General features: G+C 35.5%; 2 protein-coding genes across 2 annotated transcripts; one reads left to right on the top strand and one right to left on the bottom strand.

Moving 5' to 3' along the window:
* Positions 1 to 622: 622 nt before the first annotated feature.
* LOC576892 (tricarboxylate transport protein, mitochondrial) lies at positions 623 to 18,667 on the bottom strand. Its single transcript, XM_777159.4, has 6 exons — positions 18,338 to 18,667; positions 12,148 to 12,355; positions 7,151 to 7,377; positions 6,434 to 6,654; positions 4,418 to 4,491; positions 623 to 3,668 (listed from the first exon to the last, which is right to left on the bottom strand). Exons 1-6 carry the CDS (start codon positions 18,489 to 18,491, stop codon positions 3,554 to 3,556), a joined length of 999 nt encoding a protein of 332 aa, XP_782252.2. The 5' UTR covers positions 18,492 to 18,667; the 3' UTR covers positions 623 to 3,553.
* Positions 18,668 to 19,088: 421 nt separating this feature from the next.
* LOC576964 (tektin-1) lies at positions 19,089 to 24,748 on the top strand. The gene is made up of 6 exons (XM_777225.5): positions 19,089 to 19,240; positions 19,747 to 19,982; positions 20,701 to 20,866; positions 21,594 to 21,866; positions 22,368 to 22,590; positions 23,216 to 24,748. Exons 2-6 carry the CDS (start codon positions 19,793 to 19,795, stop codon positions 23,570 to 23,572), a joined length of 1,209 nt encoding a protein of 402 aa, XP_782318.1. The 5' UTR covers positions 19,089 to 19,240; positions 19,747 to 19,792; the 3' UTR covers positions 23,573 to 24,748.
* Positions 24,749 to 24,846: the final 98 nt, after the last annotated feature.

Below are 24,846 nucleotides of genomic sequence, written 5' to 3'. Positions count from 1 at the left end.
CAACGCGAGGTAAAATTGTCCTAGCGTGAGTGACTGAGAGAGAGAGAGAGAGAAAACATGCTCAATTAATAGACACAGATACCCTAATTAATTCCGTTATCATTATTTTTCTCACATTTATATATTTATGTATCAGACTTGACAGTTTCTTTGACTATGTTTTAAGTATTTCTACCATTATTATATATCTGTTTATATTTTTATTTGTATTTGAAGTCCAACCTCAAGTTTCAGTTGTAATAAAGAAAAAAATAATAGTCAATTTGTGGTTTGTAAAATAATTTTTTCTGTTTTTCTCCTACATTATTTATAAGGTGATGTAATGTAAATAAGTGAGTCAGTAGTCAGTAGCAGAAAGTGAAAGAGAGAGGACAGAGAAACATATCATCGAAGAGAGAGAGGGAGAGGGAGAGAGAGAGAGGGAGAGGGAGAGGGAGAGAGAGAGATAGAGAGAGAGGGAGAGGGAGAGAGAGAGAGAGATAGAGAGAGAGAGAGGGAGGGAGGGAGGGGGGGGAGGGAGGGAGGGAGGAAGAGAGAGAGAGAGAGAGAGGGGGGGGGGGGGGGGGGGGGGGAGAAAGAACACACAACAGGGTACAAAACAAATACAGTGTATACTAAAAAGGCAATGAATGACCGAGTCATTAGAGATTTTATTAGTATTTCTCCTAACCATTCATAGGTTTGTGCTCTTATTTCGACACCAGACTGCACACAGCTTTCCACTAATTACACAAATGCTTCAAGATTTACAACAAAAAAATCATTTCAATGACAGTTACAATTAATTGTACTTACTAGGCATGTAACCTCTACATATGGCAATAATTCCTCAAATAAAGTAAAATATTGCAATGAGAATACATTCCTTATTCATAACTGAAATATAAATTGAGCTCAATTCCATTGTAGCTTTCAGATTCTAGAATATACACACATATAACTGAATGAAATGCTGAATTAGGAGGAAATAAAATTACTAGTATGAAAGATAAACAGTATTAAATTACAAATGAAAGATCTATGCTAATCTATTTCTTTGTTATTGGGATAAGCAACAATCAGTATTTTCTATCACAAAATATGATGAGGGAAGACATGGAAATACAACTTATAATTTTATCATTAGTAAACACATAATCTAAATACATTGTTATCAAATATCAACTCCTCCTAGTCATGATATATTCTTTATATTGTTCTGTGAACAGAACTTAACCACATGTAGAATGCTGCTATGTCAGATTAAATCTGAGGCAAACCATGAGTATCGTGTAGAGTTGTGTATAAGTACAATATAGGTTTGATGCTCTGGGAAGTTCCATGATGTTTTCATATACACTAAGGTGAAATGCACTAAACATGACATCTTTTAGTTAGGAAACTATTGACCTCTAAACTCTGACCTCATTCTGACTGCTACAATGCAAAAAACATGGATTCTATAGAAATCTACCTAAGACGATAATTTCCATTCACACGATGGACAAAATTTACATAAATTTCAGTTCAATTCTTCAGAGTACATCTTCTACATTAGGCGCAATCCTTTGGTTGTTTTAGGTGAGGTAATTTAATCACAACAGTCCGTAACAGTATGCACAACATTATTTTTTGTCTGTAACTGTTCACCATAACGAAGAATATCTAATATTGCATCGACTCTGAAACATTCAGTACAATCATATATCAAATTAGACATGAAAAATATTCACCATAGCATATGACGAGCCTGTTATGGTCATTATATTCATCAGTTACAAATCATTGTATTTCAACAGTGATTGGTCAGAATGCTGATAGCAAACGTTAGGTGTTGTTAGGTCAGAAAAGAAATTTGTTTTGTTGAACAAAGTAAACTCAAATAGCAGTTTGGTTTCACCTTTAAGTGACATTTCATTTTTATCTTTTGACCCACAATGCTCTAAATCACAAGCAATATATGAACAGAAAATGCAAATATCACTGGAAAATTTGAGTCCATTTCTATTGCAAAGATAACAGTGAAATCATTTCCTTTCGGAACATCACTGAGGTAGGTATAGGAATATTGTGCTTTAATTTGAATTAAAACAGTGCAATCGAAGAACAGTGATAGAAACAATTGAAAGTTTGATGTGAAATAAATTTGTTCTTAAACTCCCATTGTTCAATATTGTATGAAAGATCTACATATATTTTTAATTCTAGGAGTTAAAGCAAATTCTTTCAAACAAAAACTCTCTGAGGAAACATCCTAACATCTATAATTTGACAGCTGTCAGTATGGTGGGATATGCTAAAGAGCATCATCAAAATCATGCACTTCATGCCAAAAAAATTCATACATCTCTATTCTCTACTTTATATTTGATTCTATTTTTTTTCAACAATAAGTTGAAAAGAGTTGCAGAATAATAGCTCTGTGACAAATATCTAGCCTTAGATAATGTCAACTTTGCCTGGCGTAATCTATCTATTTCAATTAAAGGTTTTTAGATCTGTATACTTATAAATGTTAGCATTATTAGTGAGTATTATTTTTGTCCTCCTGTTGTATATGCATCTGTCAGAAGAAATATTAAGCATAATTAAAAAACTAAAAAATAAAAATGAATATTTGAATAAACTGTCAATGAAAACTACATTTGGAATGTGTTAGAGATACCTGCTGACACCAAATAATCTATCCTAGAGCTGTTTAATGATCCCCACGTAATAATAAAATATCAAAAATAAATCCAACAAAAAGAAAACTTAGTGCATCTCGCATACTGATACAGCAATAAAGTACTACATTTTGTAAAGAATCTTTTGAGAAAAGAAAAAAATACTACAGTTACAAATAGTGATTTCATTTTTCCATTCTGAAAAGAAAATAAGTCAATAGCAGTCTTCTGAACTTCTAACAATACAATATGAAAACATTTACAAAGTATGGTTAATTAATATTCTAGAATCCCTTGCCTTTTTGCACAAGTACATCAAAAGGAGAAATAAAATACAATAATTTTAGTACCATTCAATGTCAAATCGAACTTGTATTATGAACAATTTTGTGCTTTTACAAAGGTACAAGTAACAAGATGGGCTCACACACAATTAATTTGAAAATAGGGGAAATTAAATGGTAAATTCACTTGGACAAAAATATAGTGAGCAGTTCTGAATTAGAAGTTGTGCACAACCTCTTTCTGCACATGATACACATAATTTGAATGTACAGGCCTTTGCGCAACATGATATTGTTTCTTGAGAGTCAGAAGGGTTTTAAATTTACATTCAAAGCTAATGCCCTTTAGACTCTAAACAGATAATCATCATGAAAGAAATTGTCCTTCATCTAATGATTCACGCACTTTCTCTTCAATGTGAACGAGCTTTTCAATAATGATGACAAATGTACATTACTCCTTTCGTAATGTACAATACAACTCAAATTCTAACCAAATCTTAGAGCTACATGTATGCTATGTTAAATTACTTCTCACAATCAATATTCACATTTCCTTATCGTTTATACTCTTTTCTGGCAGTCGATGCTTGTCCAAGTAGATCCCTTTCAGGAACCTGGTCTTTATTCTGTGGGCCAGGCCTTGTTGAGGACCTTGACTACCTCTTCGTAGATCACGAAGACGAGGGCGACGTCCAGACAAACACGGGACAGACGAGGGAGTGTTCCTTTATAGAAACTATTTATAAATGAAAACAAAAAGAATGCAGATTATTAATAAAGCAAATCTAAATACTGAAGTGAAAGAACAAATTCAATATCATTACATGGTGGGTATAATGGCCGGCAGAAATCCACCTTTATTTGTATAGGAGATTCATTACTCCCTTAGCATTTTCATGAGAAATAACTCAATCCAGACAAACACGGGACAAACGAGGTAGAAACTATTAACAAATGAAAACAAAGAAAATACAGATAAAGCAAATCTGAATAATAGAGTGAAAGAATATAATCAATATCATCAAATAGTTGTAATACAGATGCAGAAATCCACTTTCATCTGTATTGGAAATTCATTACTCCACTAGCATTTTATTTTTTTATTTGTTTAATGAGAAATAAGTTTATGCGCGAATTAAACATAATATCAAAATTAAATCACTACCGAAAAAAATATACACTGTTTAAGAAGAAATGTCTCTGTTACAGTCTGATGATCATGGCATTGTAGGTTCTATGATAAGGAGTTCCTCTATTATTCTAACTATTGTAATATTCACATCGAACATAACAACAAATAATGATTTTGTAGGTTGACTCAAGTATAAATTTGCCTTGAAACATTCAAAATGGCCAAAGGCAAAACACCATTGACACAATCATGTCACAGTATAAATATTGAACAAGCATTTGCAAGCCTCTCTGAAAAAAATGTACTTCAATACCATAGGATCTGCATGAACAACTAATAGGAGCACAACTTACGCTTTGGCTCCTTCGTGTTTCCAGATCTTGACTGCACAGTCCCAGGTATTCTTGTATTTGTGGGCATCCAGACCCTAGAAAAAAATGAATGATTTGGAAAATTAATTACTCAAGATGAAATCAAATGTTTTATTCAAGCTCATGAGAGAAGTTAAAAAATAAAAGAAATTAAGAAGAAGGGTTAATAGAAGATGAAGAAATGAAGTGTCCAATAGATTGTCCTTTCAACTAACTTGGTTTGTGAAACAATATAAAAAGAACTAAATATAAACAAATATTCTATATTGTACTTGTAAAACTACCGGTAATCATTCAAACTAGTTCTTACTTTAAAATAAATTTTAATGAGGTCAAATATTGCAGGACCACTCCACCCTCCGATGATCCCTGCCCCCAACAACAAAAAGTTTTGAAATGAGCAATTATAGAAGTGTGAATTCCACATCCGCTCTCTCCCTCAAAGGATTACACTGCCAATCTAATGCTTACTATGAACTTTTAGTGACTTCCAAACAAAAGGTTATCTTGCAGACAAAACAAGACAAGACTGAGACAATGTACTGAACACAATTATAATATGTCTACTGAGGTTTGAGATAACAGACAACCCAAATAAGAGATATAAAGATAAAGAAGTAATGAAGGTCCTGACATTCTCAGGAGAAAAGATGTGTTGATGCGGCAAATGAAGTAACATGATTGATCATAGATATCTGCCGATTTCAGAGGAGGGTATAGTCCAGGGTCCCCTCTTATAAAGAGTTGATATCAATCACAACTTATTGGCAATTGATATCAATCGCAACTATGTACAATGTACATAAGAGATAGGAGACTGCAAACTTGCGATTGACTCTTTATAAGACAGGACCTGTATATGATCGGATCATTGTATTAAGATATAAAACAGCCACAAATAAGAAATAGGCTGGTGTGGCAAATAAAGTAAACATGATCATAGATATCTACTGATTTCAGAGGAGGGTATAGTCCTGCTGTATGTGATCGGAACGTATCAAGATAAACAGCCACCATTTACTGGACAGTTATATTCATAACTGAATTTTTAAACAGATTATTTTTGCATACATATTATTGATCTCTGTCCAATGTAACAATATCAGGCAGGGTATGATAAAAGTGAAAAAGAAAAGTAACTGCCTATTATTTGAAGGTATGGTATTTCATTCAACATATCAAATGTTTAAGTGAAGACCCTTACTCACTTCTGCAATGTCAAACCTTTGTAATTTATAACAAACATCAAAGAGTATCCATCATCTGCTCAAACATATCACATACAATTAGATTCCAACTCTATAGAAAGGTCTAATTTAAAGGAATTTGGATATTCCAACTTCTCAGATTGACACATTGACACCATAAAAACTGTTTTTAAAAAACCCACCTGTTCACACGGTGAATGGACTTTAAATTATGTGGCCTTTGCAGAGATCCCTTTATAATGAAAAGCCCCTCTTTTTCTACCTGGTCCTATGGCAAGCGTACATATGCTTCAGTGACAATTGCTCTGGCTCTATGTAATCACAGACTTATGGTGAGAGTTAGGGTTGCAATAAGGTTTTGGTTCAGGGTTAGTGTTAGGATTGGTTTGGACCAGGGTTATAGTTAGGAATTCTAGGGGTTGTTTCAAAAAAATCCTAAGTCAAACTTAACTCTAAGTTGGACTTAAAAATTATGGTGAGCTATTTGTAGCCTTAAAATAAAACATATTCAAAAGCAAAAATTCAAGTATTTTAGACTTTTCATTAATTCCACATCATCTCCTTGATAATAGAAAATATGAATGATTTGAATCAACATTTTTGCCTTTTGAAATAACTTTTTTACAAAATATTTTCAAAGATGCTAACGGCTTTCCATAATTGTTAAGTTCAACTTAGAGATAAGTTCAACTTAGGATCTTTGTAAAACAACCCCCAGTTGGTGCAAAAAATTATTTGTGAAGCAGTTGTCGCTGGAGTATGTGGTGTACAACCTGTCCTACGTACTGACCTGCATACGTGTCTTGATGACGTCCAATGGCGTGTTGCCGAACACACTGGCAGCTCCTGCAAAGCCACCAAAGCAGGCAGTGATCAGAGGGTTGATGTACTTGTTTGGGTCATCGCCACGGTACCAGTCTCGAAGGGAGTCCATGACGAAGAAGCGGATGGCCTGGTTGCTACCCTGCTTCATGATCGTGGCTGAAAGACCCTGGTAGGTACCACGTATACCTGGAGGGAGGGGCAAGAAATGAAGAGAGGGAGATTCTTAAACCTCAATAAACTACCTGAATAAAAATCACAGCAGCAAATAAAATGACACCTATTACAGTGTAGTGACTGTGGCTAGACAAAGTTTTTTTTTCTGTAAAAATATTCATTAACCGTCTATGAAACCTGGCACTCGTCAACTCCTTCAACCCATCTCGTGTCTTGATAATCTTTTCAAAGAATTCCTTGTACAGGTACTGGGCAAATATTCTCCTGTAACATCCATCAACCTTCTTGAAACCTGAGAACAGTTAAAGCCCGTCTGTACTAGTTTGGCCAGGGGTATTAGACCTCCCTGCAACGTCACTGACAGGGGTTACTTATCACATCAGCTCTCAATTGACGTAAGGAAAAGAGGATCATGGGGGACCAACAGGCACCGATTAGGCATTGTTGTTTTATAGAGGGCACAAGTAGCTATAAGTAGTGCAGTGGGCCTTTAACTTCTTCAACCTACCTGACGTCTTGATGATATGCCTGAGTCCATGGAAGAATCCCTTATACTGTGGCTTGGCCGAGGTCTGGTCATTGATGAACTTGACCTTGACCGTTTCCATGGGAGTGACCGCCAGAATGGCTTCGCTGACTCCCGCACCAAGACCGCACATGAGACTACCTGTCTTGCTTAGAGCGCCGTTGTGGCTGTCACGCCATCTTGTCTTCAAGGCCTCATTTGCTCCAAACCTGCAGAAGGTAGGAACAGAAAGAGACACTCATCTTTCAATTTCTTTAGGATTTAGATGAAATAGCATTATTTTGAGAATACTAGGATGGTTTTGCCAACTCCTGCACCACAAATATTCATTAGACTATCTGTCTTTCTTAGGGTGCTGATGTGGCTTTACCTTATCTACTGGCGTCATTTGCTCCAAACCTAAAAGATGAGAGGATGAAAATGTACGCTTGCTCAATTTCTTTATTTCTTTATTTCAATTTGATCAAATATCACAAAACAACAAAACGAAATGAAATCCATTGAGAGGGATAAAAAAAACTATTCAACTTCTGAAAAACAAGTGAATCTTCAACAATACTTTGAAGACACCAACAGGTGAGGGTTTTCTATATATGGAGTGAGCTTTTCAACCGGAGTCAGTTCTAGTTGTTGTTTTTTTAATTAAAAAAAACAAACCATTGTACTTTTAATGTGTAATAATTGTATATGGGATTGTGCAATATCTTTCTATCTTTGTACATGGTAACCTATTGGGGCTTGCATGCCTCTGGGCAACAGTGAAGTATTTCACTTTTGCGAACCTTGGCCCAAAGGTAACCATTTCTTTCCTCTTCTCCTTGCTTCTCATTTCCTTTTCTTTCTCTATTACCAGTACTTCTAAGATTATTGTACCAGTATTTACTACGTTGACTATACTGTGAATTTCTGATTTTTATGGCAAAATAAATAATAATAATAATAATAATGTCTCATGGTAGGTTATTCCAAAGCTTTGGAGGGGCGCAACTGAAAGTGCAATGTCAAGAGTTACTTTTGTTTTACGTGAGAAACATTTAGAAGCAGCTTGTCGTATGTTCTTACTTAAAAGAAAATAATTCAGACAATTAATTTTGGGATTGCCTATAATTCCAAGCCACACAGACCATGTGGAGAGTGAGCTAATCATAATCCATTCAGTGCAAACCGGATCATGATCGAAACTCACAGGTTTGTAGTAAAGAGAAAGGAAATGATGATAGCGGCTATCTACTCTATTTAGTACAAAAATAAGGTCACCAGTCTCTACGATATCTCAAGAAACGTCCTGCTTCAAAGGCTGCGTTATCATATTTTTACTATGGTGAAAGATAGGATTTCACTCTCCTTCAACCAGGTTAATAAATATGCAAAGCTACTGGTAGTGGTAGATCAAGATAAATGACTTTAATATGGGCTAGAGCTAATATCAATATGCTAAGCCTTAGACATAACCTTCATGTGTCCAAGCTCCCCATTTATTTAAAAGCTCTCTTTGTCCAAAGGTTAATTGATTAAAACGCTTTGAATTGCGTATTTGGTACATGCATTCCTGATACAGAACATTTAATTAGTTTGAATAATTACATATGGTCTGATACATATACATGTATAACTCTAATATGACATCAAATTAAAGATACCATATTATACAGACCTAGAGAGAGAGGCCTTAAGACTTTTTGAAGTACTATGAGATTCACATACTGTACATATTACAAAGCGTATACCTACTTTGGAAGTACTCTGGAAATTCAAGAATTTTAACTTATCATATTATCAAGATCAATAATTGAACATAAAACGATTACCCATTTGCCTGGGTATGATTTTGCAAAGTGCAGTTGCAATTTCACTTGGTAGGCTAATTTACAAAAACTAAAAGTTCTATCTCAATTATAATCTGGGATATGACACAGAAATTAACCCATTATGGACAACAAGAAAATCAAGAAAAGCAAACACGGAGAAAAAATCTATAGAAAGCCATAAAATAGGCTATACAAGCTATAGTTTGTGAATATTTGTCAGAGCTCGATTTGTCCATGCATTTGTCAAACAGGTAAATGACTACAGGTATACAAAAATATCCTTAATATTATGAAATGGGGCATAGCAGGAAATACATTGTACTTGAACCATAGAACTAAGTACATGTCTATAAACAGCACTGGAAATGCAAACACTCCTGAAATTTGGATCATGTTTTCCATAAGTCAACATAAATTGATTTTAATAGAGCATGCACGCAGCTGATGCAAATGGCAAACTTTGTACAGGAAATCAATATCACCTTCACAGATATCCATGCCTCCTAATTTTTATGAGAGAGTTTTTAACACATGGTGCGTGGTTAATTCACTTTGTGCAAGGTACATTGGCTGTGTTCATGTCATGATTTGGAGGGAGAGAAATACATATATTGCAAGATATACTGTATGTTTAGCACAGGCATATGGGCTTGTTATCTCATACAATGTATATACAGTCAAACCTGCTTTAGTGACCACCTGTCTACAAAGGCCACATTTGTTGTTTCCCTTGAGAATGGTTTCTCATTGAATCATGAACTAGAGGAACCTGTCTACAAAGGCCACTTTTTGTGTTTCCCTTGGGTGGTCGCTATAGACGGGTTTGACTGTATTATTTTTAAAAATGAGTAATGGCTGTTTAGGAAATGAAATTATGAAGGAAACTTTTTGCATGCCAAAGACAGCTGTTCTATCCAAGGGATCTAACAGGCTATACTTTGGGTAAATAATGACCTTAAGAATGGGAGTTATAAATTATATTTGTTCTGCATAAATTAAACTTTATATTAGTAAAGAGAAAGCTTTTGTGCAAATCTGGCTGGTTAGTAACACTGCAAGTAACACTGCAATATACTGTCCAATTTAAGTTTCTTTTCCTTTACAAAGACGGGTTACATACATGTACATGTATGTATGTTCTATGGTTATAGGAAATTCAATTCTTAGCATAGGAATAAGTATAAATGTTTGTTTAAATACATTTTCCCCATACTTATAATAACAATTGGTTAGCAGTTTCACATTCGATGTATCCATTTTCAAACAGATCTAGGACAGATGGTCTTGTCATCAATGAGTAATGAGCATCTATGTCAAAACTTATTGATCATTTTGCATGGAAAAAACGTAGAAGCCATGCTCTTAAAAACACTTGGCCCTTTTTTCATCAATCATGAATAAACTTAAAGAGGATAGCAGCAATGCACTTTTCAATCAGCCTGAACTGGCTATCTACTTCATGCCTAGGTAACCTTTCCAGTTTCCAGTACTCTACATGTAGGTTTGATCCAATAATACCAACCAAGATTTAAAGGGGCCCAGTACATGTAGAAAAATGAATAGCCATCATTTCTTTTGTGAGTCCCTCAGGGCTATTTTTGTTCCCACAGGATAGTTTTGCACATACTGTAAAAGCAGCTATTGTCACAAAGTGTAGATTTGCAATTTGTGTATGGCAAGAGAGGTAAGAAAGTTTCATGAATTGTGAATATTTAGTGTTGTGTCAAATGTGATTCAATGATTTAATGGCATGAAATCTTTGTGAATCTGAACTGCTTATTAAATTTGGAACATTTTATTTCAGTGGAAGTTTCTGGTGGTATGGTATTTCTTTTGTAACCAAGTCACAAAGAGGGCTTTATTTTTTTAAGCATAGGATAGGTCAGCATATAATTTACGATTGAACCCTCTCACTATCAGTCACGTTTTACCTCATAAATAAATTATATTTGATTTTGTAAAAGAGCACTCTCTCTCGTTGAGTTACATGTAAACATGTATGTTTGAAAAGCGATAAATTGTTAATTTACAATTAATATCAACACTAGGGGTTTTCTTCTTTGCAATTTTGTAAATTCTCTTGTGTTGAATTAAAAATGAATTGAAAGAATAAAGTTCTGACAAAAAAAAATGTGTCTGGTATTTAGAGGGCAAAACAAACAGTTAGAAGCTAAATTCATTTTGGCAATTTCATTCATGATACACCTGTACCTGATTGTGAGCAACACTGTATATATATATATATATATATATATATATATATATACAGCACTGTCAGGGTTAAAACTTGAGAATTTGGCAGCTGCCTCGATCCAAATTCAACCTGTTTGTTTGCATTATACTTCAACACCATCCTATTTTTGTAGAGTGTCTGGCTCAAGTATTTCGCTGCTCCCCTCTCGCAAGTTCACCACATTTATACATTCTAGTACATGCTCAAGTGGACAGCCTGCATCTTCGAAGTGCATATACTATGTAAATGATAGCAACGTGGGATATAAACCAGTGTGACATTTGCATCGGTAATAATGCTGGTAGCTAGGGTTCGTGGGTGTGGAATGGAGATAGAGAGGAGGATCATTGGAAAGTTTGTTGACATATATATGGGGGTTTATATCAATGGGATGCATGCAGAGTCATGGACAGGAGACTGAGGCATCTTCTTACTGATGGAGATGTTACATTGTGAGGCAGGTTTCTAGGTTTGAATGGGTAGTTTCTATCACAGAATATATTAAAGAGGGGGGGTTACGGAGAAAGAAAGAAAGGAAAAGAAAGAGGAAAAGAAATGAGGGAGTGAGAACGGATTTACATAGTATATCATGGAGAGAGAGAGAGAGGAGAGAGGGGTAGGGGTAGAGAGCGAGGGAGAGAAAGAGAGAGGGAGAGAGACAAGGTGAGAAGAGAAGAGAAAAGAGAAGGTTAGATAGAGAGAGAGAAATAGAGGGAGAGGGAGAGCTTGATATGAACATAAAGAGCATTAAGAGGTACGGTAATACATATGACTATACATGTAGATACTGTAATACAGAAAGAGAGAAAAAGACTGATATTAAGAAGGCAAATGTGAGAAAGATATATAAGGAGGAAATACACAAGTATATAAACTTTGTAAACTTTACACATTCCAGAAGATAAAAAAAAATAATCTCATAGCAGAATAATACCCACCTTACAGCTGACTTTGGTATAGACCCATATATAAGGGGGCTAAGACCCCTGTAGAGGCCCCTGGCTCCATGCTCCTTCACGGTGAGCTTGACACAGTGTATGGGGCCCCGGTAGAGAGGCTTGGCCGCCCTCTCGTCAAGCTGTAGCTGGGTCTTGACGTACTCCGTCGGGAAGGTGATGCAGATCTCGATTCCACCAGCGATTCCACCTGCAAATGAAAAGAAAACAGAGATGAGATGTGGTGGGGATGAGTTGGAGATGAGAGTATTTTCTACTAGTGTGCTGCATTTGGGGTATTCATTTATTTATGCAAATGAATGAATTTAATTATAGTCTATGCATGTTTAAACGCTGGCAATTTCAAAAGATTGACTCTCATCACCCTAATGCAGTACAAAAGTAATGCAGATCTCGATTCAACCTTAAATAATGAAAAGAAAACAGAGAGATGAGACGAGTTGGAGATGACAGTATTTTCCACTGCTTTTAAAAAAGGAAATGAATGTGTGTTAAAAAGCTAGTGTGTGAGAAAAAAATACAGATATGGCACGTGGTGAAGGGGTCAACAAATCATTACTTTATAAATAAACATACAGTACATGTATTTCTATTTTGATCATGGCAAATAATAGAAAAGCTATGGAATCTTTTAAGTCTTTTATGACAGAATACATGTTTGTTCACTAAACATCCATCAGATTGGAAATTAAGCCGTCATAAAGGATCATTTCATATGAGGGTGAATAATTACTGACCATGCCTATGACAATTTTTTACACTTTACACTATATTCTACGTTTATGAAATATGAACCATATTGTTCCAGTAGAGAAGAGGATGTTGTTGATTAAATTTTGAAAACAGCAGGGTCAAAGTTTGTGTTTAGCAATTAGTAGGCATGTAGAGTTTAGAGCTCTCTTTCTATATTTACTGAGTACCGGGTATGTAAACTGCCTGCACCTGTGATTGGCCTGAAAATTAATATGGTGATAAGTGTGTGTTGGAGTGGAGGCAGCTCTTAAACTTGGTCAAAAGAGAAATATTGAAGGCACAGGTTTACTACATACATAGGCCAGAGCCATCTATACACAGAGTTTGGCCTACTTGGTTTCACTGGGTCACAACATGGCTTATATTCTTTTGTTTTGTGCTTGCATGCCCAACAAAGCAGTAGTTGCCATAATGTGTCGAACCGGGTTGGCCAAACTCTGTGTATAGATGCATGGCTCTACTATAGGCTATGTACAGTCCACTAGTTTTTTTTTATATAACATGTGTAAGAAATGAATTTTCTAATAGTTACGATGGAATCACATTTTTCCTACTTGTATTCAATCCTACTCCTTCATGTAAAAACTCCACTTCAGTACATTTGATTCATAGAATGTTTGTGGAGCCATGCATGAATGCAAGTCTATATGCCACAAGGGGGGATGGGTGACATGAGAGTTCACAGATAGGGGTTCACAATTAGAATGGACACGCCCCACTTGACACACCCCCTCTTCTAATTTGCATATGAAAAGGAGGATTAGGAAAGAAATGCACTTGTCTGAAATGAAGCAAAGGTACAGGTGTACAATGTATGTATTCTTGTAGGCACAACTTTCAAGAAAAATATCACAGGAAGAAGACCATATTTGATGCATTTTGGTGGAATATATGGGGACTATTTCAGTACTTTCTTGGAGAAAAGTTGCCCAGATCTGTCATTATTATTGAGCACTTGTTATGGCTACAGTACCACTGCCTTATCATTTACAAAACAAAGCCTAAGGAATTCAAATAAGCCTGCATATACATGTGTAGACACTACTGGAGGCATAATAGCTTTAAAATTGAGAATTGATTGTATATTTACATGTAGAAACACATGACCAGACATCACAATATTTATCTTCTGACCTCAATTGGAAGTGATGAAAGAAAAAAATTGTATGTAACGGTAAGAAAGTTAAATGTTGATTTCAAGTAGTGAAAACTATTCAATTTGTAGTAACAGTAAAACTCATCAATTCAAATTTCAATGAGAGATAAATATGTATGTATAAGCATTACATTGCAGTGATTGCACAGTCATCTCAATTTAGGATTTTTTTTCTTCACTTCACAATGTCTATGAAAATTTAGCCTAAATAAATGTACACATGCACAGACGTAACGGCCCTGTACAAATATAAGTCATAAATATATGATTTTTTTTATATTACTGAGCTTTTTTAAACTGCTCTATTTATATTTATTCTTTATTGATTCTCTACTAGGCCTACATGTATATATAGATATCTGATAACCTCTGTAGACTATATGCATTGACTCAATACATACAATATAGGCCTATAAAGTATAATGTAAACAGAGAATTTGCTAAGCTATGAAGGTGATCTTCAAGTCATTGTGTGAATTGAACTTTGATTCACTGTGCAGTCTCTACATGTATGCATGACTGACCTGGGAAATTTTCCATTCATAAAACTAAAGTGCCAGTTAAATTCTGTACAGTCATTCTACCTTCTTTCCTTTTTCCAAATGTATGTCATAAAATGTAGGCCCATACTGTACATGTTGCAATGTGGCTACCCATGCAATACGTAGCAAACATGTATTTGTGCATAAATGTTGGTTTTAAATTAGAATACAGTAGAATAGAATATATTCTAAGAACTATAAATTGACAATAGATCTATCAAAATTAAGTACTATATTTCATTTAACTTGTGTCGAACAAAATTATAGCTATCAAATTAGAAGGGGGGATTTAAAAGGGATTTCAGACCAGTATCACTACCCTCATAAAAATGCAATCTTTAAGTTTGCTTCCAACACCCCTTTTGACTGATTTAAGCAGAATTAAATACCAGGTACATGTACATGTTGTACCTTTAAGGAGGGGGGGGGGGGTGAAGCTAACAAGTCATACTACCAGCTCTGCCACAGTATCCCACTTGGCAGAGCGTGCCTGTATCAGTATATCACTGTCATCGTAACCTACTGATGTTGATAACAAGTTTCCACTCATACCCTAGCCACGACTGGCGTAATATCAGTAATTGGATTTAGTGCACAGACGGGAATGAGAGCTTATCAATTACATTCACCACGGCTCAAGAGCATAAACACACATCCCCAGTCCCATCCATACACTCCTGATGGTGCTGATCGAGATAAGCTTTAAATCAAAAGGTCACTATATCATGGCAAACAAAATATGCTTACTTTTCTGTCTCGTATTTCAGGTGGATTTTAAAAAGAGCATGATCTTTCATGCACAATGTGAATGCATTTATAGGATTTTTTTTTAATTCCTTCAAAATTGTATTTACTAAAACTGAATTAAAAAAAAAAAATCTGTGAAAGGTACTGGTAGGTAAAATCTGATGAAAATAATCATTGTGTTCAACTGTTAAAATAAATGTAATCTACAATGTACATATTTAATGTTCAAGGTTCATTATTTACATATATGTACCATGTGCATACCATATATATCACAAAATGTATGTATATCAAAAACTTTACGGTAAATGTGCAAACTTGCAAAGTGAAGTTGTTTGAAGCTGAATGATAAACTGCTCACTGAGAAGCAGAACAATTTTTTTGTAGGAGTCTCTTTGGCAATGACTGCTAAGGCTTCCTTGAAAATTGCATGTACATGTACAGTGTACAAAGTTGTACACTTCCCTCAATACCAAACTTTGTTTTAATGAAAGAAAATTTGTTCTTCAATGTTCATCTCATAATTGACATGTAAAATTGCATTTTGTTAATTCTTTTTTCATGGATTTTGAACTGTCTTGTGAAAGGATCCTTTTAGATTTTATCAAGATTATCAAAATGCATACATGTAGGCCTACCCTGCTATGAATTTTATGAATTTCCTCTTGGGATTTGCTGGTATGTATTCATTCAATAAAAAAACACACAACTTCCTAGGTGTATCCTTCTGAGGAGATGTACAGGTACTGTAGTTGTAATATGCATACCGGTAAGAACCTACACCAACATTATTTACAATACACATGCAATACCAAATTTACATAATCCAGAGATTGTCTTTGCAAACCTTGGCTTTTGAAGCATGAGAAGATAATATAATAACAAAACTATACAAAATGAATTTTAAGAAGAAAAATGATTAAAGCTTTATGTGGACCTTTTGCAGGTGACGAATTACTAGAATCGAAATTGATGAGATGTAGGCCTACAGTGTTCTCAATGGAAACAGGAAACAGGATTTATTAACAAGGAACAATAAACTTCTGAAATCTGAATGGATGTTCTGTAACACTTGAAAGTTGATGTTATGAAAAGATCCTGAACGTTTTGTGTACCTAGTCTGAACCCCCCCCCCCCCCACAAAAAATTAACAAGGTTTTGTGAGAAACCTGTGGATTGCATTATTCTTCAAGGATAATGAACACCCTATTGTATTTGTATGCAATGCATCTTGGCCTATTTAAAGATACACAAATTACCTTTTGGAGTCCTGTATAACTTATAAATAGCACTTTATTTGATGGATGAAACAAGTGACTATGCAAATATTTCTATTGTAAAATAAACAATCAACCATGATGTAGCAGTATTATCAGGAAATGAACATGTGATGTGGAAGCCACACAGATCAAATGCTGATAATGAAAGAGGATATAGTAATGTGTAGTAGTTCTCAACCATTTTGATCTCAAAACCTTATTGCAAAAATCTTCAAACCTAAAGCAGGAAAGAGGCAGATGAAATGCAGAGAAGACACTCTTTGGTACAGTGAGGTTTTTTACACCTTTCCGCTCACTTACCCATTTCCCCCTCGTACTCCTAAACCGATACAGTCATGGTGAAAGCAAATGTTCAGGTACTATAGTTTGCTATCCTCTACACTTTGCTACCACATATAGTACATGTATAAATAGAAGAACGTAATTCCCAGGCCATTGGTTTTTTCTCTTAGCGCGAGAAGATATATGAAGTGATTTCTTCTTCTTTTTTAGGTGAAACAAATGGAAATTGCTCAAGACATGCTTTTTGTACAGGATACATGTACATGCATCTCCACTAACTTGGCCCTCTTTATCAGTCTGTGACTGTGAAGCCTAGACAGGAAAATTAGTCTATTTCATTTGGGGATATGTTCCATTAACAGTAGAATAAGGATCGTCTGCATAAACAAGAATCGTCTTTGTAAACGCGGACAGACATGTCCTAAAAAATAAGGATTTTCCGCATTTTCACAGACAATTCTTATTTCCGATCCACGCATTGGCGATGTGAAAAAACAGATTCCGCGATGATGCTTCTTGATGCATTTCACACTTACTTTGTACAGAGACTTTCATGTGGTGAACGATAAATCCTTGGGAAGAGGGACAACCCATAAAAGTAGACGGTGAACTGAAAGAATTGTATTACGCGGAATCCGATTTTCGCATTACCAGCGCGCGGATCGGGAACCCTACACCCGCAGAGTGCTGAAGAAATTTTTCCGCGGACGAACCTTATTTTTTAGGACGCAGTTTGTCCGCGTTAAAACAAGGATATCCTCGTTTATGCAGATGATCCTCATTCTCGGACCAGCGCCCCTACTGATTGGGAGATTTGTCTGGATTCATTGAATCCTTTTCCATATCCAAAGGCATAGACAAAATTCAAAGAGACTAAAAATCTCTTCCAGCTCCAAGATCAAGCCGATGGATCTGTTTCAGTCTTGTGAACTCCTGCTCTAAACTAAAGACTAAACTAACATATGATGAATAAAATTTCAGTAGATTAAACATAAAGAACATATTCTCATCATAACTCTAAATGCTGGAGAAATTAGTAGAACTATTTACTTCGTATAAATAAATCTAGGATTGATTTTGATTTGATTTTGAAAAAGGAACCTAAAACTTTTCTTCAAAACTCAAAAGTACAATCATTAAGTAACACGACGATATTAAATTAATGTTTATTCTTTATTAATAAAAAATAATAATAAAAAAGAATAAAGACAAAGTTTCTGTGAAGTTTACATTAAACTAGCTTTTTATTTTTCATGCAATCACTGTTAACCAATCTCGAATGAACAAAACTTAACATTTTCAAGCTAGTGAGTGTATTCTGCATGTGTGCCTAGCTTAGAGATTGAACATCAGACATGCATCACTGCAACATGTGCAATGCAATGGTTGTGCTGAGAATTGAATTGACTTGCCTGCGAGAATGGCTTTGCCAGGATGGGTCTTCTTGCCTCCCGTTCTGGGAGGAGCAGCCGCGGCGAGGGTAAGGGGCCTTGAACGTCCAAACGGGCCCACCGTACCTCCCCTGTCATTCAAACGAAGCTCTGGATTGTTTGGCAACGAACTCATGATTTCTGCAAAGCTCAAAGCTGAAAAATCTGTAAATTATAAAAAAAACTTTCGACGAAGTTTTCCAGCTCCTCAGCTCACACGACAGCTCAACTTGACCAGTGATATCGCGGCGCGTATGATCGGCAGGTTCTCGTTCTATTTCTCGCGCTGAATATCGCGTGAGCTTTTACCTTGTTATGTGTTATGAGCTACGTCATGGGGGTGTGTGCGGTCAAAGGTCAACTATAGCAGACAGCTACCCTTTCTCGCAATATCTCGTATAAATATCGTATGTCCCGAGAAAAAAAAAGACGTATGCGGAAGTAAGACAATGGTAGAATATGGAATGATCCACTATTTTGGAGGGAAGTCTGAAAGTATATCAAGAATATAAGCGATTCTCTATATTATAATTGCAATCTAAATAGTTCAGTTTAGATACAAAATTTATTTTCATTATTCAAAATAACCTGTAATGTATTTTAATTGACCATAGATAAGTTATTTAATATATTTGCAAATGACCGACCCAGTATGACCCTACCTATCAGTACATGTGTCTGGTTGCTATGCCGTCGCACATAAACAGCTAGCTGTATCGTGTGTACAAAATCTCTATTGACATGCTTTTCTGTGTTGAGAACCAAGCCATTCATTTCGTGCAGAAACAAGGCCAAGATTTGCTTGGGATATTGGAGTCGAGTGTCTACTTGAATAATTTGCTGCATAGTTCCTCGATTTATTTATACGAAGCAAAGAAATTGCATGTGAGTATTAATTGATTGAAAACCGAAAGTGATCAGTCACATATAAATTATTTAGAGCAATAAATAGACCTAAGAGTAAGACTGATTTGTCAAGTGATGTCTGACTCTGTGACTGTGTGTATTTTCAGTTGTGTTGTTAACCTGTTAGTGTTAAGTGTTATTGTTAAACAACATAGACTAATCCTGAACTGAAGTCATGAAGAGGCATCAATCATTATACTGTAAAGGAAAGTTAAAGAACTATGAATATGATATGAATGGTTTTTTAGACAATGTTGAACGGCCCTAGGCTAGATGCATGCTAATCAAAATGCATGTAGACTAGGCCTACATGTACACATATGACATCACACAAGTGAATTTGATTTGAGATAGCGAACTTGGGGTCACGCGCAAACTATGGTTACACGTCCATACATGTACATATTCTACAGTCATAGACTAAATATCTTTAGATAAACATTTTTGTTGATTTTGATCCTTATTTCTTTTAATCTTTAATACAGATCCCTACCATCCAACTCATCTAATCAGTCCAAATAAAGAAACAACATGTCTAAGCTCATTAAAGCACCCCAGCGTTTCACGCACGGAGAGTGGAACTATTCCAACCATGCCAACTACAACAGCGCTGAGAAGCAGCGAGCCAGTGCAGAGCGTTTGATAGACGAGAGCGACAGATTGATCGACGAAACGGACGAAGCTACAAAGAAAACTCAGAGAGATGTCAACAAGAAATTTGGTGAGTAATCAGATCTAATCGTTAGATCTAAACATTAAAGTTCAAGGTGTGGGTAGGGCTAGGGGTTGGGGAGATAGTTTGTAATGATCTAACAATTCAAGAAGTTCTTGGAGAAAAAAAAAAGAACCATTAGTACATTTACATACATGTAAATGTACATACAGTACTACATTTACATGTATCTGTGATAATGATACTTACTTCTTCTTTAGTATACTCCTTAATGTCCCGTTAGGTACCAAACGAGGAGGATGTCCCAATAATGATATTAATATTGACTAGCTACTGTACATGAATCGGGTGCATTTTCACTTATTTGAAATACTAAAATTAATGTCATTAAAAGATAGTGATGAAGCAATTCATTTTTGTACTCATTTTCACATAAGTATTTTGAAAAACTCAATTGGATCATGCTCCCCCCCCCAAAAAAAAAACAAAAAAACAACACAACAACAATAATAATTGGAAGGTATTGGTTCAAATTTTTTTTCAGTTTGACATGGCTACCTTTTTCTTTTTCTGTTGTTGATCTTAATAAATCTTGCTTAGTTTGTTTCACTTAAAATACATATGTACATGTATATTATATATATATACGTTTTAGATGTCTTTCTTGTATGTGTTTGCTTCATATAGCTGACAAGTACATAGTGCAGCTTCAAATTAAATTTTAGAGCTTGCTAATTGGAACTTCTTCTTTTTTACAATTGTACAGAGCAAAGATTGGATGATGTCACATACTGGAAGGATGAGCTGGATAGGAAACTCAAGGACAGCAAAGACGAGATTGAGATGCTGCTAGCCTACAAGACCAGATTAGAGAATGCCCTAGAAGCCTGCAGGGAACCCCTAGCCATTGTCAACCAATGTTTGAATGACAGGTAAAGAGAAATTGCAAAGTCCATCTTAAAGATGTTCGTGCATGGGTATATAGTCGTTCGTGAAGTAGGCAACTTGGTGATCACTAAACACTGAGCCAACGGGTATTACGCTCCTGTGCGTACGTCCATGTGCTGCCCTCTATATACCCACGCATGAGCAACTTTAATGTGGTGTGCCTTAATTTGCAAAATGATTTCAAATATTCAATCATGATACATGTAGGCAACAAAGGAGAATAGAAACAGACTAATACAATATTGCGGAAGATACTGTATATGTGCATATTTCAATATTCCATTTTCAACTAAATCAAGTGCATTCTGTATTAAACTAGATGTTAACAGTAAAATTGACATTATACATGTAGGCAACAAAAAGAGAATATTTAAACTGATTAATAACAATTGGGGAAGATATATCTGCATATTCAAATATTCGATTTTTGTTACCTAACAAGTGCATTCTGTATTCAATTAAATTTAAAAGTAAAATTTAACATACTGTATGTCATGTGTTTAATAAAAATGTGTTAAATTGCAGATTTCTCTTGAATACAGTAAACACAAGGGATCAGAGCAAATATGTATTTATTGTAGAGTCTAGTAGACCTAAGGCAGTGTGATTTTGTCAAATCAATAGGGCATGCCTTTTAAAAAAAATTGTTGTTAAAAATTATTCATTTCGATGAAAACATGACAATTAATGACATATTTTTCATATTAACAGAGAGGGTCGTATTGGTATTGACCTTGTCCATGACGACGTTGAGAAAAACCTGCTCAAGGAACGAGAGGTCATCATGGGCGTCATGGCGCTCCTGCAGAAGACCCTGGACCAGGTCATAGAACAGATCCGCATCATGAGGTCGCGTCGTTACAACTTGGAGAAAGACCTCACCGACAAGTTTGGCGCCCTCGACATCGATCAGGATTGCCGTAACCTCCGAGATGACAACTCCACGCTCCAGTTCAAAGGAGGAGTGGCCAAGATTGAAACAAAGTGAGTTTGCATTTTTCCCCTTTTCTTTTGTAATTTTTAAAAATGTGTAATGTACAAAAATATGTATGATTAAAAAATATGATATCTAAGGTTTAGAAAATTGATTTAATCATTTTAATTAGTCTGAGAGACAATTTTTGGAAATGGTAAAAATACACATTGTACAGCTGAAAATCTGATAAAACACAATTGTCTTCCCCTTGAACAGAACTAAAGGTTATGCATGTTACATGTGAGGATGTAACTTGTCTGAGGTTTTGTATTCCTTGGAGGGGGGGGGGGGAGGGGTGATGAAAGAATGGTTTATATGGTTTTTGTGATTACTCTGTTCCTCACAATTTCAATTAATTTGGCATGCATTTGCAATGGCCTTATCTTTAACAGGTAAGAAGATGTTACAATTTGAAGAAGAACAAAATCTGAATAATCACTATGCCATGACCATACATCTCCATTTACCTTTAAGTCATCATTTCTAAATTTTCCTTTTTACATTCACAGTTCTGTCACACCAGAGGACTGGCAGTCCTTCTCCAACGAGAACATCCTCAAAGCCGAGCGGGATCGCAAGAACAGCGCTGACCTCCGGGCCGTGGTCGATAGCCTCTTGAAAACGACAGCTGACGACATGCAGCAGCAGGTGGACGATACCAACCTGGCTTTCAGCAAGCGAATCAGGGAGACTGATATGACCAAGGGCAAGCTGGAGACTCATCTAGCCAAGGTAAGCAAGAGATTTGTTTGATTATTTCGCCCTTTATTCTCAATCTTTTTTTGTTGCCCCTAACGATATGTTAACTTTATATATCATTATGTCATAATGTTCTATTGTATTGTACATTTAATATTTTTTACAAGAGGAAAGTTTGTTTTGAGAAAGACCCATCTCAACAAAAAGTTTGCTCTGCATTTTTGGGGTATTCTACAAAATATCAGTTTTACATATTACTTCAGTAAACATGTATTGCAAGATAAAAAATAATTTTATTCATAAATGGTGAAAGAGATATAAGATTAGCCAATTTAACAATATCATTTGATTTAACTTTCAGAGAAGTTAACTTCAAGTCACCTTCTATGTTGGCTTTAAAGTTTAAAAAAAAACCATAACACTTTAATGTGATTCATGGAAGTGATTATATATCTTCTATTCATTGTAATACAAAAAAAAATTCGGGGGGGGGGGGGGGGTGGTACTCTGCACTCTTTGGCACAGTGTTGGCTCGCTGCACGGAAGTTCACAGGTCATTAAATTGCTTAGTAATATTTTTTGAATGAATAACAGAGAGTGAAACCTTTGTTTTCAAATAAAAATTAGTAAAGTTATTATTTCTATTTTGCCTTGTCAGGTTGAAGGTCAGATGAGGGAGATGGAAGAGAACATCCAGAAACTTCAGAAGGGCGTCGACGACAAGATGGGACCCAAGAAGCTCTCCGAGACCCGCCTTGATGCCCGCACCAACCGCCCTAACGTAGAGCTGTGTCGGGATCCTGTGCAATACCGCCTCATCGGCGAGGTGACAGAGATCAACACCAGCATCGCGCGTCTCCAGGCAACGCTCGCTCAGGCCCAGTCAGAGCTGAAGGGTCTGATCAGGAACCAGCTTAACCTCCAAGAGGACATTGATATCAAGTCGCAATCGCTCAACGTCGACGACACGCAGTGCATGACCCTAAGGCGAAGCATCAACATCAAGAGATATTAAACAAGGACTTTAAAGTTACACACTTAACAAAAAAGGTAGTTGTCAAATTATATAGTAGCGGATGAAACTCAAAAAGTTATCCAAGACATGAATTGTTTGACCCTCAGCTGAAGCAATGATGTTAAAGAGACTTTATTGATAGAAGTTACTCTAGGCTGTGTCAAACTACATAGTGTAGAGGGTGAAACTAACAAGTGATAAAGAGAAATGTACAATATATGTACATGGATGTAAAGGTACAATGTTGTTCCCGAGACTCATCACAACCTATCCACATGAATCCCTATTCTGCATTCGACTGTACCAAAGTTGCTATACTCACACAGAGATATGATGCGAAAGAATGTAAACGGCAACTAAGAAATTTAATTCACACAAATTTTGATCAGTTTCCCTATTTATATTCCCCATTTCAAGACCTCTTCAAGCAAAACCTAGACAAAAAGGGATATTCATTTTGGCAGACTTTTACCATCAAAAATTTGGGTGGAGGGACATTGGGAATAGAATTTCACACATTTGCACTCATAGTTGAATGGTCCATATCTGAATGTCATTTTTTATCTATTCATAGATGATCATTTACTGTGAAATGCTATATTGTTACATGTATGCATTAGATAACCAGCTTGCATATGAGGTATAAAATAAAAGTGGCCATGTGTCATATACTTAGTTCTGAGTATGTGATGCAAAGTTGATGATTAAAGTGACCTGTTAGGCATTCGAAAATCAAATTAAAACTCATATTCATATTCTTCTGTCAGCTTTTTAAACATTTCTATCCGTCCATAGATGCATTGGAGTATACTCCTCTGTATATTCTTGAAAGCAAAAAAGTTGTAAATATTTTTTTTTGTAGAGAAAAATCATGAAAATATATGATCCTTTTATGTCTTAGTTTCTCTCTTCAATATATACAATGTTTGTAGTAAGCACTTTACATATTATAAAAGAATATGAAGCTAAAAGGAAAAAATTAATTCAATTTAAAACACAATGAAGTTTTTTTTGTCTCATTTCTTGCGAGTAAATGTACCGGTATGTGTTTGTATGTGAATTTGTACATAAAACTAAAGATAGTAAAAAATAAACTTATTTGAAATTGAACATTTGCCATGTCTACTTTTCTTCTGTACAAGTCATATTGAAAATAAATGCTAATTTATATGTATTAGAAAACAGTGAATTGTCAAATTTTATGTCTCCTTCAGTAATAGAATTTGATGGGGGGGGGGGGGGGGGGGGGGGGAGCTATGAAATGTGGTAAATTG

This window comes from Strongylocentrotus purpuratus, unplaced genomic scaffold (assembly GCF_000002235.5).
Source record: "Strongylocentrotus purpuratus isolate Spur 01 unplaced genomic scaffold, Spur_5.0 spur5_scaffold_2, whole genome shotgun sequence".
Lineage (NCBI taxonomy): Eukaryota > Metazoa > Echinodermata > Echinoidea > Camarodonta > Strongylocentrotidae > Strongylocentrotus > Strongylocentrotus purpuratus.
Note: the sequence above shows the minus strand (reverse complement) of the source record. Positions and strands in the feature narration are given on the sequence as shown.

What these genes read in the sequence shown, in the direction of transcription:
- LOC576964 (XM_777225.5), top strand. Translation starts at nt 19,793, where the DNA reads ATGTCTAAGCTCATTAAAGCACCCCAGCGTTTCACGCACGGAGAGTGG. An exon ending in AGATGTCAACAAGAAATTTG is followed by an intron (nt 19,983 to 20,700) that starts GTGAGTAATCAG and finishes ACAATTGTACAG; the next exon opens with AGCAAAGATTGGATGATGTC. An exon ending in GTGGCCAAGATTGAAACAAA is followed by an intron (nt 21,867 to 22,367) that starts GTGAGTTTGCAT and finishes TTACATTCACAG; the next exon opens with TTCTGTCACACCAGAGGACT.
- LOC576892 (XM_777159.4), bottom strand. Translation starts at nt 18,491, where the DNA reads ATGAGTTCGTTGCCAAACAATCCAGAGCTTCGTTTGAATGACAGGGGA. An exon ending in ATACCAAAGTCAGCTGTAAG is followed by an intron (nt 7,378 to 12,147) that starts GTGGGTATTATT and finishes TACCTTCTGCAG; the next exon opens with GTTTGGAGCAAATGAGGCCT. An exon ending in TCATCAAGACACGTATGCAG is followed by an intron (nt 4,492 to 6,433) that starts GTCAGTACGTAG and finishes ATTTTTTTCTAG; the next exon opens with GGTCTGGATGCCCACAAATA.